The sequence below is a fragment of the Melospiza melodia genome, chromosome 3 (genome assembly GCF_035770615.1).
Source record: "Melospiza melodia melodia isolate bMelMel2 chromosome 3, bMelMel2.pri, whole genome shotgun sequence".
In the NCBI taxonomy this organism is placed as follows: Eukaryota; Metazoa; Chordata; class Aves; order Passeriformes; family Passerellidae; genus Melospiza; species Melospiza melodia.
Window position 1 is genome coordinate 64,397,743 of NC_086196.1, and position 14,775 is coordinate 64,412,517.

The 14,775-nt window shown below is 37.0% G+C and overlaps 1 protein-coding gene across 2 annotated transcripts in view; it reads right to left on the bottom strand.

Annotated features, from left to right (window-relative positions):
• PRKCE (protein kinase C epsilon) overlaps positions 1–14,775 on the bottom strand; it is a 288,247-nt gene that overhangs the window by 23,206 nt on the left and 250,266 nt on the right. For both annotated transcript variants that reach the window (XM_063152058.1, XM_063152060.1), the window contains exons 12-13: positions 4,823–4,961; positions 2,355–2,543 (exon numbers count right to left, since the gene is read on the bottom strand). In XM_063152058.1, the coding sequence (XP_063008128.1) occupies positions 2,355–2,543; positions 4,823–4,961 (328 nt within the window). The remainder of the gene's footprint in view (positions 1–2,354; positions 2,544–4,822; positions 4,962–14,775) is intronic.

Sequence of the window (14,775 nt, forward strand, 5' to 3'; positions counted from 1 at the left end):
CCTTTTCTGAAAGAAGAAGCCTTTTAGGATCAGCATTCCTACCGACTTAAGTGATAACAGGACAAAATGCTGCTTAGGGCTTGAATCAAGGATGATTAGGCTCCCCAAATTTTGCTTCTTGAAATAAATCACACAGCTTAAAAACAGAGTTCTGCTTCTGTAGCCAGAGACTACATCCCAGTACACAGGGAACACACATTGTAGAGACAACATCTCTCCATTGCTTGGGAAGAAGCAGAGAGCAAATTTCAATAAAGAATTGTTTTCCTTATTACACAGGAAAGAATTAAAATAGCAATTCCTGTCAATTCACAGAAACAGGACTAATAAGATGTGTGGATTTTCATGAGATAAGCAACACACTGCCTTGTAATACTGAGCTTTAATATCATCCTCAGTGTTTTGATGGAAATAACAGGAAAACTGTTTATTAAGAAAATAGGACAACATCGCCACTTAATACAAGAGAATGTCTTCTTATTAAACTTTCCTTATGTAGTGTTTGAAGGACTGTAAAAAAAAACCAGTTTCAAAAGAATGAAACTCATGTCTCAAAGCACAATGTGAGGAAATGAAGTGCTCCAAAATTAATCCCTTGCTACCATTCAGCAGTAAAATACATAGACGCCTCTTTCTTTCCTCTGTTTTTCCTGTTCTTCATATGGACAAGTATCAGATGAAGAACACAAGTTTCAAGCAAGTTTCATACCGTACATTCGTAGGCAGCAGGTTGCTAATCCTAAGGAAATGTGTTTATTTATGGTATAAATTGCCACAGCTCCATTAAATTGTATCAATTTATGCCTGAAAGGCTATGACAGCAGCAAGGTACAAATCACCACTCCTACTATCAAAATGAAGAAAATTCTGTAAAAAAGTCAGCTTTAAAAGAAAATCTCCTGGACTCCAATGAAAATCAGATGTAGGTATGAAAACTGACAACAACCCTTCCTTTACAATGTGCCAAAATAACCTCTGAGCTGTGGATATAAGCCTGAACTCTGCAGCTCAAGTCTATATATTTTAATTGCTGAAGTAAAATAATCAAATGGTCTGGAAACAGAAATGGATGCATGAAGTATAATGTGAGCTAACAAAAAGTAGTCAGAAAGCTATTTGGGGGAGAAGGGAGAATAAGTATTAATAAATTACTGCCAGCAGTAAAAAAACCTTCATCTTCTCACTACAGTGAATGTAGCAAAGGAGATACTTCAAACACTTCTGAGAGGTTAACTTCGACTTCTGCTTTGAATCATTGCTAGAGCCTCTCTCTTGCTCAGTAGAAGGAGCCTCAAGACATTTTCATCAAAAGGTCAAGATTAGAATTTCTGCAGAATGTGCTGTCAACTGGTGTTAAAATCTCAATTTATGTTTTATACACATTTTCAAAATAAGCCTGTATGAAGATCTCTGCAGGATTTTACATTATCAGCTGCTTTCTTAATTGAAAGTCTCCCTTACTCCAGATGCTGAAAGAAAAATATATAGAAAGGCAGAGCTTTCCCAGTTTCAAAGACAATGAAAAATGGAATAAATAAAAACCAAGTTATTTTTTTAGGCCAAAAATCCTTCTCGGGTTTTTGCCAACTCTGGGGATTGACAAACTGCTTCTGTATTGTTTTGCTTTCAATTTTGGGATGATACTAGCAGAGAAAAAAGAATTTATGTCAGTGTCATTCATAGTAATGAATTACTTTATAAACTTGACTTTACAAAGGTAGTCTAAAAACCAAATTTGCCCAGTGGTACATATTGGCTGATTTTAAAAATTGTGGCATTTGATGACACAATTTACTGTCAAGTCATCACTCATACTGAAAAATCCCAATGAGAACAGAAACAATCACACTGAAGTAAGACTGCTTATCATGTGAACTACAAAATAGAACATGCAGCTGTAAATAAAGGGCTTTAAACTCATCTTGATGACAGGGGAAAAACAGCAAAGGCACAGGAAATTTTGTAAGCGGGTAAAATAAAAAACATTGTTTCTTTAATTATGTAGTGCTTCTCCCACTCTAGTGATGGGAGTACATGGCATATAAAATGTCAAAGTGATAGCACAGTTCTAGCTGGTGGGGTTTTCCCTGAAACATGAATCTGCAGTACACAGATTTATACAGTGTAGTACTGCGTGGAACACAAACATTCTGTTCCTTTCCCACAAGCAGTGTAATTTATCCAAGGCCCCATTATCCTAACAGTGGCACTTTGAACTGTGCTTGAACTCCCAGTGGTGACTGCTCTCAACAACTTTCAGCAAATTCAATTTTAATCAAGAAAAAACCCAACAAATCAACCCCCCAAAAACCCATGAGGAGGAGGAGGAGGAAGGCAAGTAATGGAAGACTCACTGCTTTTAAAATGCTGACAGCCTCTTTACTGAGCCAGACTGGATACAACACATCATCATGAAGGATGGATTCAAAGAGATCATCTTCATTGTCAGCTTCAAAGGGGGGTTGTCCAGCCATCATTTCATACATGAGAACACCCAGAGCCCACCAGTCCACGGATGGACCGTATTCCAGCTCCTGGAGGATCTAGCACAGAAAAAGAGATTGGATTGAAGAGACAAGTGAGACAACTGTCTCAGCTGCACATTTGCTGTTCCAACATGATATAGCCCTTCTATGCCCCAGTGCCTAAGCAGGACTGGATCACACACTGATTTCAGCAACAGCAGGCAGGGTTTCTTAGCCATGTAATTTGCACTAGCACAGCTAAGTGTCAATGAGATGCTGTTCTCAGCAGTACTGAGACTTTATCAGTCCCCTGAGTAAATGACTATGCTTGTGAGCAAAAGAGCTGCATATCCTCCCAAGCTGTTTAAAGCAGGTCACACTATAGGGGAAAAAAGATCACATATACAAAACAGGCTGGTGGAAAATGTGAAACATTTCCTTGTCTCTATCTTGAACAAAACAAACTGAACCAGCTTCTAATGCTGCACAGAGATCATCTGAGAGATTTATTCTTGTCCTTTAGGTAGGACTGAAGGAAGCCAAAAGAATTTTTTTTTCAAGTTCCTTTTACAGCATTAAACTACTGTACAATCCATGGCTGCAGAATTCACTTTAATTGCACTTGCTTTCAGGAAAAACTGGCTACAACTTCTCTTGTGGCACAAGTTCAACCTTGTAGCAAATAGCTTTAGTTTTATAGTAGCACTTGGTGTTACAGAACTACTGTGGTACTAGGAACAAGTTTGATTCTTGTCCCCTTTTCACTGGAAAGAAGCTTGCAGTTTGGCTGCATTGGTTCAGCATGACGGGGAACCAGGGAAGGAGAGTGGGCACCTGCTTAAGGTGAAGCTGGCTGCCTTAAAATGCCTTGGAATGGCAATAAATCCACCAACTCCTAACACAGCACTGCACAGTGCAGTGAGAAATCCCATAGTGAACTGCATGGGCTTAGTGCTGTAGTTGGGAATCAAGACCAATATAAAACCAAATTCAGTCTTAACACAAGAACAGAAATGAGTTTAACATTTGGATACACAGGTTTGGATCCCATCCACATTCCTCATTGAAAGAAAATGATATTTTATAGCCATCAAATACAGAAAATTAGATGTATACTTTTCATGTCTTCTGGGAACTCTTTGAAAATCAGATACAACTAAATAAAAGGAAATTAAGACATATCACCACAATGCAAGAGAAATAGAAGCAGGAGATATCTTCTGCAATTAACATGAGAAATTGGAAGCCTCAGTAAAAGTTCCTGTATTCTTATTATTGCTTTATTTTCAGTAATAATTTTCAGAGAATTTGTCAAAGGATTCAATTAGTATAGAAATCAGAAAAAAATCCTACATAGCCCCAGCTACCACACTGGTATTTGTTTTCTTTAAATGCTAGAATACTTTTCAGACTCCATAAGATACACATTTATGTAATGACAGTTTCAAGATGATTCACACCTTATCAGTTGTGCTACTGAAGTTGGACAGCCCTGAACACTAACAGAATGGATTTATGATTTATTGACTCTAAGGAATAATAAATAACATTTTTCCTCACTGCAAATTTATGTTTGATGAAAGACAAATCAACAACACATTTCCATTAAACCTGCACACTGAATATTCAAGTGGAAAGATGCACAGGTTACTAACTCAACTGAGCAAAGTCTGCCTTGCAGAATAACTGTTCAGTATTGGTTCATTTTAGGCACTTTGAAATTCACCTCATAATATTAAAATCTAGGATATGTCAAAGCCACACTACTCTAAGGTATTTATTTTATCCAATGAACACCTTGAAAAGTTGCCAACTAATATGCAGGATAATATCTAGTTTCCATCTTTCTGTGCAAGTCTGTAAAGTAGCACAAGCGTAGTATCTTTCACAGATATTTTAAATAAAGGGAAAAAAATTATATTCCCACAAAGGCTGTAGTCAAAACGGCATCAAACATATGGCTTCTTCTGTAAGAACATGTTCTTTTAAACCTCACTAAAAATAAAAACATTTTTATAACTACTTAAGATTACTAAGATTGCAATAGTCAGTTGAATCTAGCACCTCAAAGGCTGCTAAAAATCATCATAATGATGCTGATTCAGAAATGAGCAATTTGAAAAGAATAACTTTAATTTCAAGAAACAAATACCAGAAAAACCACTCCTATCATCAAGGAATAGTACTTGTAGGCAGTAGAGTAACCATTTTCTGCAAAACTACCTAAGCACAAGTGCAGCAGAGTCTAGTCTGCATCTTAAATGTTTTCATCTACATGTAAAGAGTGTATAAAATGACACATGTAACAGTCTGATAAATAAGAATATTTGTACACTTAGAGCACTGCAAAAAACTACCTCTGGAGCTATATAGTCAGGTGTGCCACAAAACGTTGTGGTGGTCACTCCATTCAGAATCCCTTCTTTGCACATCCCAAAGTCAGCCAGTTTACAGTGGCCTTCTGCATCCAGAAGAATATTGTCCAGTTTCAGGTCCCTGAAATACAAAGGTCTCAAATTAAATCAACTTTCAAATTTTGATCATGTGCTCTTGTATTTCATAATAAACTATAGAATTTGACAAATAAACGGTTTCCCAAACACCACTGAGAAACTGTCCTTCACTGCCTGTGCACGAAAAGTTGGTAGCAGTCCTGAAATAAATCTAGTTAAAGGCAATAAAATAAAGAAGCAGGCAATTACAAGCATTTTGTAAGACTAAGCTTTTACTCTCTTTAGCTGCATGAAAGCACAGCTTTTATGTATTCAAGGCAGCTCAGAAAAGTTTGGGAAAGATTTCAGTTTCTTGTTTCCTACAGATCTATCACTCTGTCAATGCAAAATAGGTCAATGAAGCCATTCTCTATTTTTCCCATTAGCACTAAACAAGGAGTACCAATTTATCCATACTCTAGCAGATGGGTTCAGTGAATAGGTATTTTCAAACTTGGATTACTTTGAATTTCATTCTTAATGTATAGTAGCAATTCAAAGATTGCAATGAGATGGATGAAAAACTACATTCCCATCTTTGGGAGCACCGTTTTCTGTAGCTTAAGGCTGCTCAAAAATAATTCCACAGGAATATTTTGCATTCATTGTTAAACAACATATCTTAGCAGCTATTTCTGATCATACAAATGTCTTTGTGTCAAAACCACACAATTGTCTGCTTATAAAATTGGGTTAGGTCAAAAAAAGGTTGAGAAAAGGATATCCACCTTTCCTGTCTTGACCTCTGCATATTTTCTAAATATACCATTGATGGTTAATATATGTTCCAACACAATCAATGCTAGGTACCATTCAACTTACCTGCCACTTGCCTTAGACTTAATAACAAAAGGATCTGGAAAGTCAGTGCATAAAAGAACCATTACCTGCATGAACTGCCCCCCCCCGCAAGTAAAACCTCCTCATCATGTAGATATAACATATATAATAACATAAACATAAAACAAAGGCAAATAAATCCCACTTATATTGCATGTGTATCAAAAGAACATTTGCTTTTTATATTTCTGTCTAGGCTTTTAGGTATCTCTGATATGTATTAAAGATACACAGTATATTTGGATATAAAATATATATATATATATATATATATATATATATATTGTAATGTATGAATGATTGCATAGAGAGGTGAGAATCAAAAGCAGAGCACATGTCTTTAGGTGACTTTGTCGACACTTCCTGATCAGAATTCTTTTTCCTGGAATAATTACACAAATTTCCTTAGGTTGAATTGATGAAAAAAAAAATAGTGTGTGTGTAGGTAAGTTCTAAATCAGAGAAGAAGAATAAAATCCCATGCCAGCCTCTGTAAATTAATTTCACCTGAAAAACCTATGAAAAGACAAGGGTTTTTTTTTAAAAAAAAAATCTTTATGCCAACAAATTTGACCTGAGTGAGGGATGAGAAGTCTTCACCTTACTCAGAGAATTTCTTCCAGAGAAATGTCTCTTTGTCAGATCCCAGCCTTCAGAACCACAGGCACCAAACATTTATGCACATTAATTGATTGAACAGCCCTTCCAAGGCTGCAGCATGTTAAGAGTTTTTGTAGACATGTCCAAACCTACAGTATGCTGAGATTTCCCCAGAAGTGGTCTTTTCTGCTTCTCACACCAATTTCAGTAGGTGGATTTTAGTGTGGGGTTTTTTTTTCTTTTGACATTTGTTAAACATTTTTTAACATGTTGGCCCATATATTCCTCAAGCAGGTACACAGGCCAACATGAAAATCAGCTGTTCCTGGGCCACAGTGGACTTGCTACTCAAGGTCTGTAGAATCATTGCACATCTGCAATGATGCATCCACAAAGCAGATTCTGGGAAGCACTGGAGAACTTACTGTGCATGTAGGGATAGGTTGTGTGGTGTACACGTTACAAAGTGGTTTGTGTGTGTAAAACAAGCCTGACCTTGCACAACAAAGTCATATTTACCTCTGTAACAGCAAAACCACTGTCTCCTACATAAACCAGCTTTGTCAGATATGTTTTTATGTGGCTGAAGTATGCTCTGGCTGTAGAAATTTTTATTGCAAGCAACATCCCCTACATCACACTTGGCTTTCTCTGGATCAGCCACACTGCTCTTGCAGGTCCTCAGTGGTCACCCAGGCATGGCCCCTTGGAGCAGACTGCATATTTTATCATTCCTTAAGGTCATTAATATCAGCAGTTCCTAAACAATGCAAGATCCAGCTGGCTGCCACATAACCTCCTGTGTATAATTATTCAAACCCTCAAGCAACCACCTATTCCTACCTCTGCAAAGTGATTTGCCAGAATTGTCCAGCATAATGCCAGGGCAAACAGATATAAACAGCTCTGCATCCTCCCCACAAGTAGTCAAAGCAACAAAACAAAGCTCTCTGATTTAAAAATCATGTGCCTTCCCAAAACTGTTCCTTCAGTGAATTACAAGATATACAATAAAAAAGGTCTGCATTCAAACAGGACTATAGCAACACCAAACAGAATGTGATCATCACGGTAAGGCTCTTGTAGATGGAAGAAGGAAACAAGATTGCAGCTGTAGCTTATAACTTTCCAAGTGCAGTGTTATCTTGGATGTTCCTTAACTAAAGAAGAATACAAGCTATATTTCAAGAAGTCAAGATGTTCAGATAAAGAAATCAAAGTATAGTTATATTTGATGTAATCTTGGAACCACTTACAGCCACCATCGCAACAGACAGCTAAAAAGAAGGTCATTATACATATAATTATGATAGGAACCGAAGAAATTCGAGAGGCTGCTTAGAAAAATGGATCCACTTTATTAAGTGTTTTAAGTGTTTATGAGAAGACTCCAAAATTATGTCTTAACTCTGATTGCAAGATTTCCCCGTGCAGGTAGGTGACACACTGGAGTTGTTAGGACCTAAACTCATTTAACCTTAATTTAATGCCATATGGTAGCCACAAACTTGAATGCAGATAGAGTCAATAATCCAGGAAACTCCTAAGCTAAGAGAAACCTCAACAGCAATAAAACACTAAGGAACCACATAATGGATAAAGACAAGATATTCACTATTCTCTTTATTTCCTTAAGGATTTGTATAAGACACAGAAATTAGCAATAAAAATTTAACTTGACAGTGAAAAAACAGAATTAAAAAACTGAGCCCAGAGAAAACTAGAAAGAGTCTAATTATTAAATTCTCACTACCTGTAAAGAGTGACAATGAAATTTTAAGCCTATCTGTAAAAGCACAAGTCAATTTAACTTTTTTACCATTTACCAAACTGTAATCTTACTTGACAAAAGAAAAACATCTGGGACCCCTTTATCAAGCCAAAGCAGGGCAGTGAAGCCTATAAGCCTCTTCAAAACTCTGCTGAAGGCACTGAGGACATCAGCTTCATTACTCACGCAATAATGAAATGTAATACCAGTAGATTTGTGTTATCACAAAGTGCACCAGAGTTTCAAAAGAAATTTGGAAGAGGCTAAAACAACAGCAGTATGACTCCCATCAAAGTACATATGGGAGGTTAAAAGGTAAGCTGGTAGTCTGCCAAAGTGCCAAATTCATGGCTAGCCCACAAGATTGTCATGCATAGTCCATAAAAGTGCTTGCACCGACAATCATTCTGTCAATATACTGCTGGCAAATTGAAAAAAAAATAGTCAGAAAAAACCTCCCCAAACCAAGAAACCTCACCAAATCCCTCTAATTCTGCAACTTCAGAAAAAGAAATCTTAGTTCACTAAATATGAGAGTAGGAATAGATAATGTGCTATTTAACACCTCACAGGAAAAAAACCCCCAACAATCAAAACACACAGAGAAAAGGAAACAAATGAAAAAGTAAGAGAAAAAGAGTTGTCAGGGAAGCTTGTCTTTCCAGAGCAGCAGCCTCATTGAAAAAAATTAAAACTTTTAACTCTTAGACCTGTATTTCCCCAGAACTGTTCCAAGAAACAGCCAGCTCTCCTACTCCTCCAGAAGTAAAGTACACAGCCATATCTGGAATGTAAAACAATCTTCTGTACAGATTGTTCCTTTCTGATCCATTCTGTCTTTTATTTCTTTCCTGGATTTAGTGCCAGTTGTCTACCTCTGAATCAGAATGTACCAAATAATACAGTGTCAGATAGCTCAATGACAAAGGTCTATTAAATTCTTCTTTTTCTCATTTTGCATTCTCTTTGTAGCAAGTAAGAAAGTCATCTGTGTCTGACAAAATGAGTTCCTACAACCTGAGTAATTAATTACATGCAACTGCAAACAACCTAACCAGTTAAGCCAGGAGAATGCTCAGATTTCTTGAATGCAGCAATGCTACATTAAGCTGTTTCTCTCCTTTGTTTTTTTGCCAAGATACTTTGTAGAGTCACTTCAGTTGACTTGAGCAGTCATTGCATGAAATGTTGTGGGTTGGCTTTCTTTTCCTTTTCTTTTTTTTTTTTTTGGAGGGGGGGTAGGTTTTGTTTTGAGATTGCTTTAAACAGAAATTTAAGCCTCGGTCTCTACTTCTGCATTCCTGCCAGCATCACAATCGCCTCAGAAGCTGGAATGACTGGCAGTGTCTCAAGAAAGAATCAGGATTATGAATTATGTTTGTGCAAGTTGGAACAGAAGAGCAGGCTGACTACAGGTAACCTGTGTGAAAACTTCTGTAACCCTCACCTCTTCCTCCACACGCGAGTGCCATGAGGTGCTGAGTGCCTTGGCTGCCTCCAAAGGCTCAGTGGATGAGCATTTCATAGCCCTGGGTTCCTAAAGTCCCAATCCCACCAGTAGCCGGAGAGATAAGCATCTTGTGTGAGTGGCACAAGTGTCATTTAGATAACACACAGTTTTCTTGTTGAAAGTAAGGCAGTTAAACAATCAAGATGGGTTTGGACCAGTAAAATCAGAAAGTCTGCCAAACATTACTAACAGTAGCCTTTCAACACAGTAAACAGCAGTGACTAAATAAATATATATTTGAAGAACAAGATCAAGCAGCTGAGAAATATGATCACAAGCTGGCAAGCAACCACTTTACAGTGGCTACTTTACCACTTCTACTCCGACTGTTGATTGAGCAACACCTCACAGAATGAAGCATAAAAATTATTATGTACATATAACAGCATTGAAAGCAGGAATATTTATTTATAAGGTAAAAATTAAATGAAGGATTGTACCTTACCAAAGATCTATAAAACACCAGCATTCAGAAAGATTGAAAGCAACAAAAGCTAAAGTATAGAACTACAGAACAACCACTTTTTTTGGTGACTTTCAACTGCAATAAACTCTTTCAACAGTGTATTTGAAATCATTGCCATTGTTCCCCTGCATGGGAAAATCACATCCTCTCTGCAGGCTTTAAATAGACAAACTGTTCACACAAGAAACCACAGAAGGTAAAAAGAAAACTTCCTACAAGAACATGGAAAAACCATCAGAATCATTCTCTAGTTATTAGATTTACTGAAATTCATAACTGAAGGGAATATGATCATCATAGTATTTAGAAATTTCAACAAGATGATTTTTAAATTTGTTTAATTAAGGTAAGACTTCTACATTCCTAGAATTACTTTCTTAGTTACTTAGTGATATCCAAGTTGCTTTTGAGAAAAAGATGCTACACCTACATCAGGTCTCTCATGCACTCAGCACAAATTTCCTCTTTGATGTCTTCAAAATACTGATAACTAATGTATTAGGTTACAATTCGAAGCAAGATGAAATTGTATATAGAACTAGCCAGAAAACATGAAGGAAAGTCAACAATTTAAAAGTTATGATGTTAGCTTCTTTAGTGTTTAGATCTCACCAACTTAATCTCAGCTTCCATACATAAACAGAACAGGACAGATATATTAGAGGATTGTACTTCCAGAGTGGATTCTTTTGTTCTAAGTATTTTAGTCACTGCCCATCAGCAAGACTGTTTTCCCCCTCAGCAACAGATCAGAGATAAATGAGAAAATTTAAACCATACCTACTAAGAAAACACAAACTAATAATATAACAATATTTTTTTTTTTAATTTGAAAACCTCTAGGAGAAAGAAGGAGCCCATACTTTCTGAGGTTATTGAGCATAAATGGGCAATAATTGCAATGTCGTTGGGTATTAGGTTCTACCAGTGACCTCCCTTATCTATGAATAAAAAAAAATAGGGGACACACTGGATTGTTCATGCTTGTGAATGAATTCATGGCAGTAGAGCAGTTTGTGTTAGCTGAGAGGAAGTAGGGGGATACCTGAGTGAGACTAACAGTGAGAAAAAGATGGTTCTGCTGCTTTTGTTGTAGTAGGTTATCTCAATTTTGCCTGTGATTAACTGAAAGTCTTGGAATTTCTCTGCTTTGTTTTAATGTTGATCCATTAAGTAATTACTGAATTTATGATACACAGTTTTTGACACTGTTACATTGCTTGAGATCATCAAAGAATAAAGATAATATATAATACAAACTCTGTAGTAGAGTTGTACTCAGTAATATACAGAAAAATCTGCTGTGCAGACTTGAAAACTGCTATTTTCCAGTGTCAAGTTTGGAATGAAGTGAATCCACCTTTTTCTGATGTGCATCATTGTGTATAATTGCTAATGGCAGATGAATTACTATGACAGACTTGGTTTCAAATAAAGCCAGAGATACTATAATTCATTTTCATTGAAGTTCAGACAGCAGACTAGACATAAATGGGAAGTGTTGACTTTTAATGTGACCATAGTGATATTCTCTTGTCAGGCATGTTTACTCTAAAAAACACACACATTTACTTATATAACACAACATCCACCACCCTGCCATTTGCACAAATGATTTGTGGACTAAGGGGTGGCAGAGATGGGAGGAGGGAAGTAGCAAAAGCCAGTTTGCTCTCTACCCACCAAAGACATCGGAGGGAGATAAACACAAGATCACTGTCTGTGGCTCTGTAAGCCCTCATTGCTACGAGGCAAAAGTGAGGCTTGCAGATGTGTAACATCACCTCTCCAGCAGTGCCCACCAGTGAGAAGCCTTTCAGGTCAGCAAGGGCCCAAAATAGAAAAGAAGGCTGCATATATTCTATGGTCCTAACTGTTTACTGACGTCCTAATGACATATTGAACAAAGGTTTAATATTCATTTCCAGCAGCTTAAGGAAACCAATGCCTTTTACAATAGCAGGAAAAAAAATCTCTTGAAAATAATTTCTTTATATGGCTTTCTATTGGCTTTGACCAAAACTTTATTACAATTGTCGGTAGCAGCTTAGGGCATTACTGAGCCTGATCTACTTATCTTATTATGCTGGGTTTCCTTTAAATAATGTGCAGGCAAATAAATATATTGTACTTAACAGCTTTCCTTTGTATGACTTTTCCTTTCTTATTATTTTCACATTTTTATTTGTGAACCTAAGTGAAATATGTAGAAGTTCAAATATGCATTATGTAAGCACAGAAGGGAGTGGTCTCTATTTCTCTTTCAAGAGAAGGTTGCCTTAGCATTCACATCATGTTACTTTATAAACCTCATCCTTCATGACTCCCACACCTGGGAATGCAACAATTTTTCCATGGGTCTGAGATAGGAATGTGATATAGCACTACAATGCTGCCTCTTGATTCAGCTTACTGCCAAAGACTTGATTTAGACAAGCTTCTTGTAGGATCCCAGTGGCAATTCTCTCTTTCCCATGGCCCACAGGTCTGGAGTTTTTGTACCAAAAAAGAACTGCCACGAATGGACCTGGCTTCATATTAAGCCTATTGCATAGGACAAAGAACCTGCCCCAGAAATTTGCAGTTAAATAAGATACCTATTTATTTTCTCATTTTGTAAGCCTTCTTGAGATTTTTGTGAAAGTAAGGCAAGCAGCCTCCAGCCTGGTGCTCCAGCCAGGGACTGGCTCTGCTTGGGGGCTGAGCTGCCTGCATGTCCTGGTCCTCCCCTACCCTGCTAAATGTCCCAACATTAAGGCTACCAGTAGTTTCCTCAGGGATTTTCTTCTTTTGTTCTCACTCTCCCTACTTCGGTTTAAACCACCATTTTCCTACTTTTTCCTTGAAAACTTCAGCTGAAAAATTCTTAACTGGCTCTACATATTCAGGGTGGGAACAATAGGGTGAAATCTGTTCTACTGCTAATAATATTTACTGTTTCAGCCTCCACTACAAAGCCCATGAGTAAGTAATTGCTAAATATGTAATGTGATAAACCTTGTCCTCACTGACACCTTGGTGATCTCACTGAAGACAAGAGAGGTCCCCAGGCTTAGCCAAGGACTGACTCAAACTGTGGTATGCTGCTCTGTGAGGTTCAGTGCTCTTATTTTTGCATCTCAAATAACATCAAAATAAGATTGTGTATTATAACAATAGGTTAGGTGGAGCACAAACTAAAAGTGCCTACTATGTATGTCCATAATCCTTTTAAAGAAAACAATACTTAATCATTATTTGATAAAACCACTTGATGAAAGACAGTGAAAGGACAGGGTGAAGCTAGAAAAGCTTGTTAGATCAAGTTTTGAAAACTCAGTTCTGAAAAAGATGTTACCAGAACCTTAAAAAGAAAATTTATCAGTGGACACCCCAATGAAGTTTGGATCTGCTCAGAAGTTTTTCTTTGGAAACCAAAAGCAATGTTGATTTTCTTTTTTCTTTTTTTTCTCAATGACCTTAGTAGGTAGGATGACAAAATCATTATCATTTGAACAACAATAGAATACAAACCATGCAAACAGAAAGAAAAGAGCACTTGCATTTCAGGCATACATTTTCTGTGTCTAATCAAATAGATTTAAATTCTTTCTGGTCCTTCCTACATTTGACTGAAACTTTCTTATACAGAGTAGGAAATCATGCACCAAACAAATGCATGCATATCTAGGTAGCACTTTGCATTTCTGTAGCAATTCTCATTGAGCTATCTCAGTAATGAATCCTCATAACTTAACAAATCAAGGATCTTTTATCTTATACAGGTATCAGGGAAAACAGAATTAAAATATATATTGTAATCAATCCAAATTCCATCAATTTTCAAAATTTACCTTAAACATTAATATAACTAGAGCTCTGAAACATTTTCTTCTGGTTTTAATTTTCTATCTTGTATTTTGCAAGATTCTGACTAGATTTGTGTCACCAGTCATAGGAGATTAATTGAAGTACCATGGTTTGCCCCAGGCTCCCTCCGTGGCCATCTCCACAGATATCTTCAGGCAGATGATACACAGAACATGTGGGCTGCACAGCTTCCTAAAGTAGTCTGTCTTACTTCACTGACTGTAAATGTGCTCCAGGAGAAGCAGGATCCTGACTTGGAAGCTTCATTTGTGTTCCTAAAGTTAGGTGAAATACATCTGAGCCTTTGTGGACATTCAGCATGAACTGCTTCCTGCTTCCGTATTCCAGATTATTCCTTCTTTTTCCAGACAGAGATTTGATTCAAATTCAAAGTTGTAAAACTTCAATTTTTGTAGTTGAAAGTCAGACAAAGGTAGATTTCTTAAAAAGACCCGCATTTACTTGTCTTTTCAGTCATGGAGGAATTGCCACACACAGAATTTTCTAGGCTTTAAAGTTATGCCCTCTAATAATTCTTATTTTTTCTCACTTAGGTCACATGGAGCACTCCTGTGCAAAAACTCCCTATATGCATATCCATCAAAAAGCCAGACATCTATTGCTCTGCTTCGACACACCAAATAAAGGGCTCCAAAGCATTATTATTCTACGTTGTTCAGGCACACAGAGAGTTTTCTGAAAAAACCCCAAGAAACCAGAAGAAAAGCTGCTACTGTAATCAGGCATGATTGCAGGCATTTCCTGTATTTTGCTATCAAACC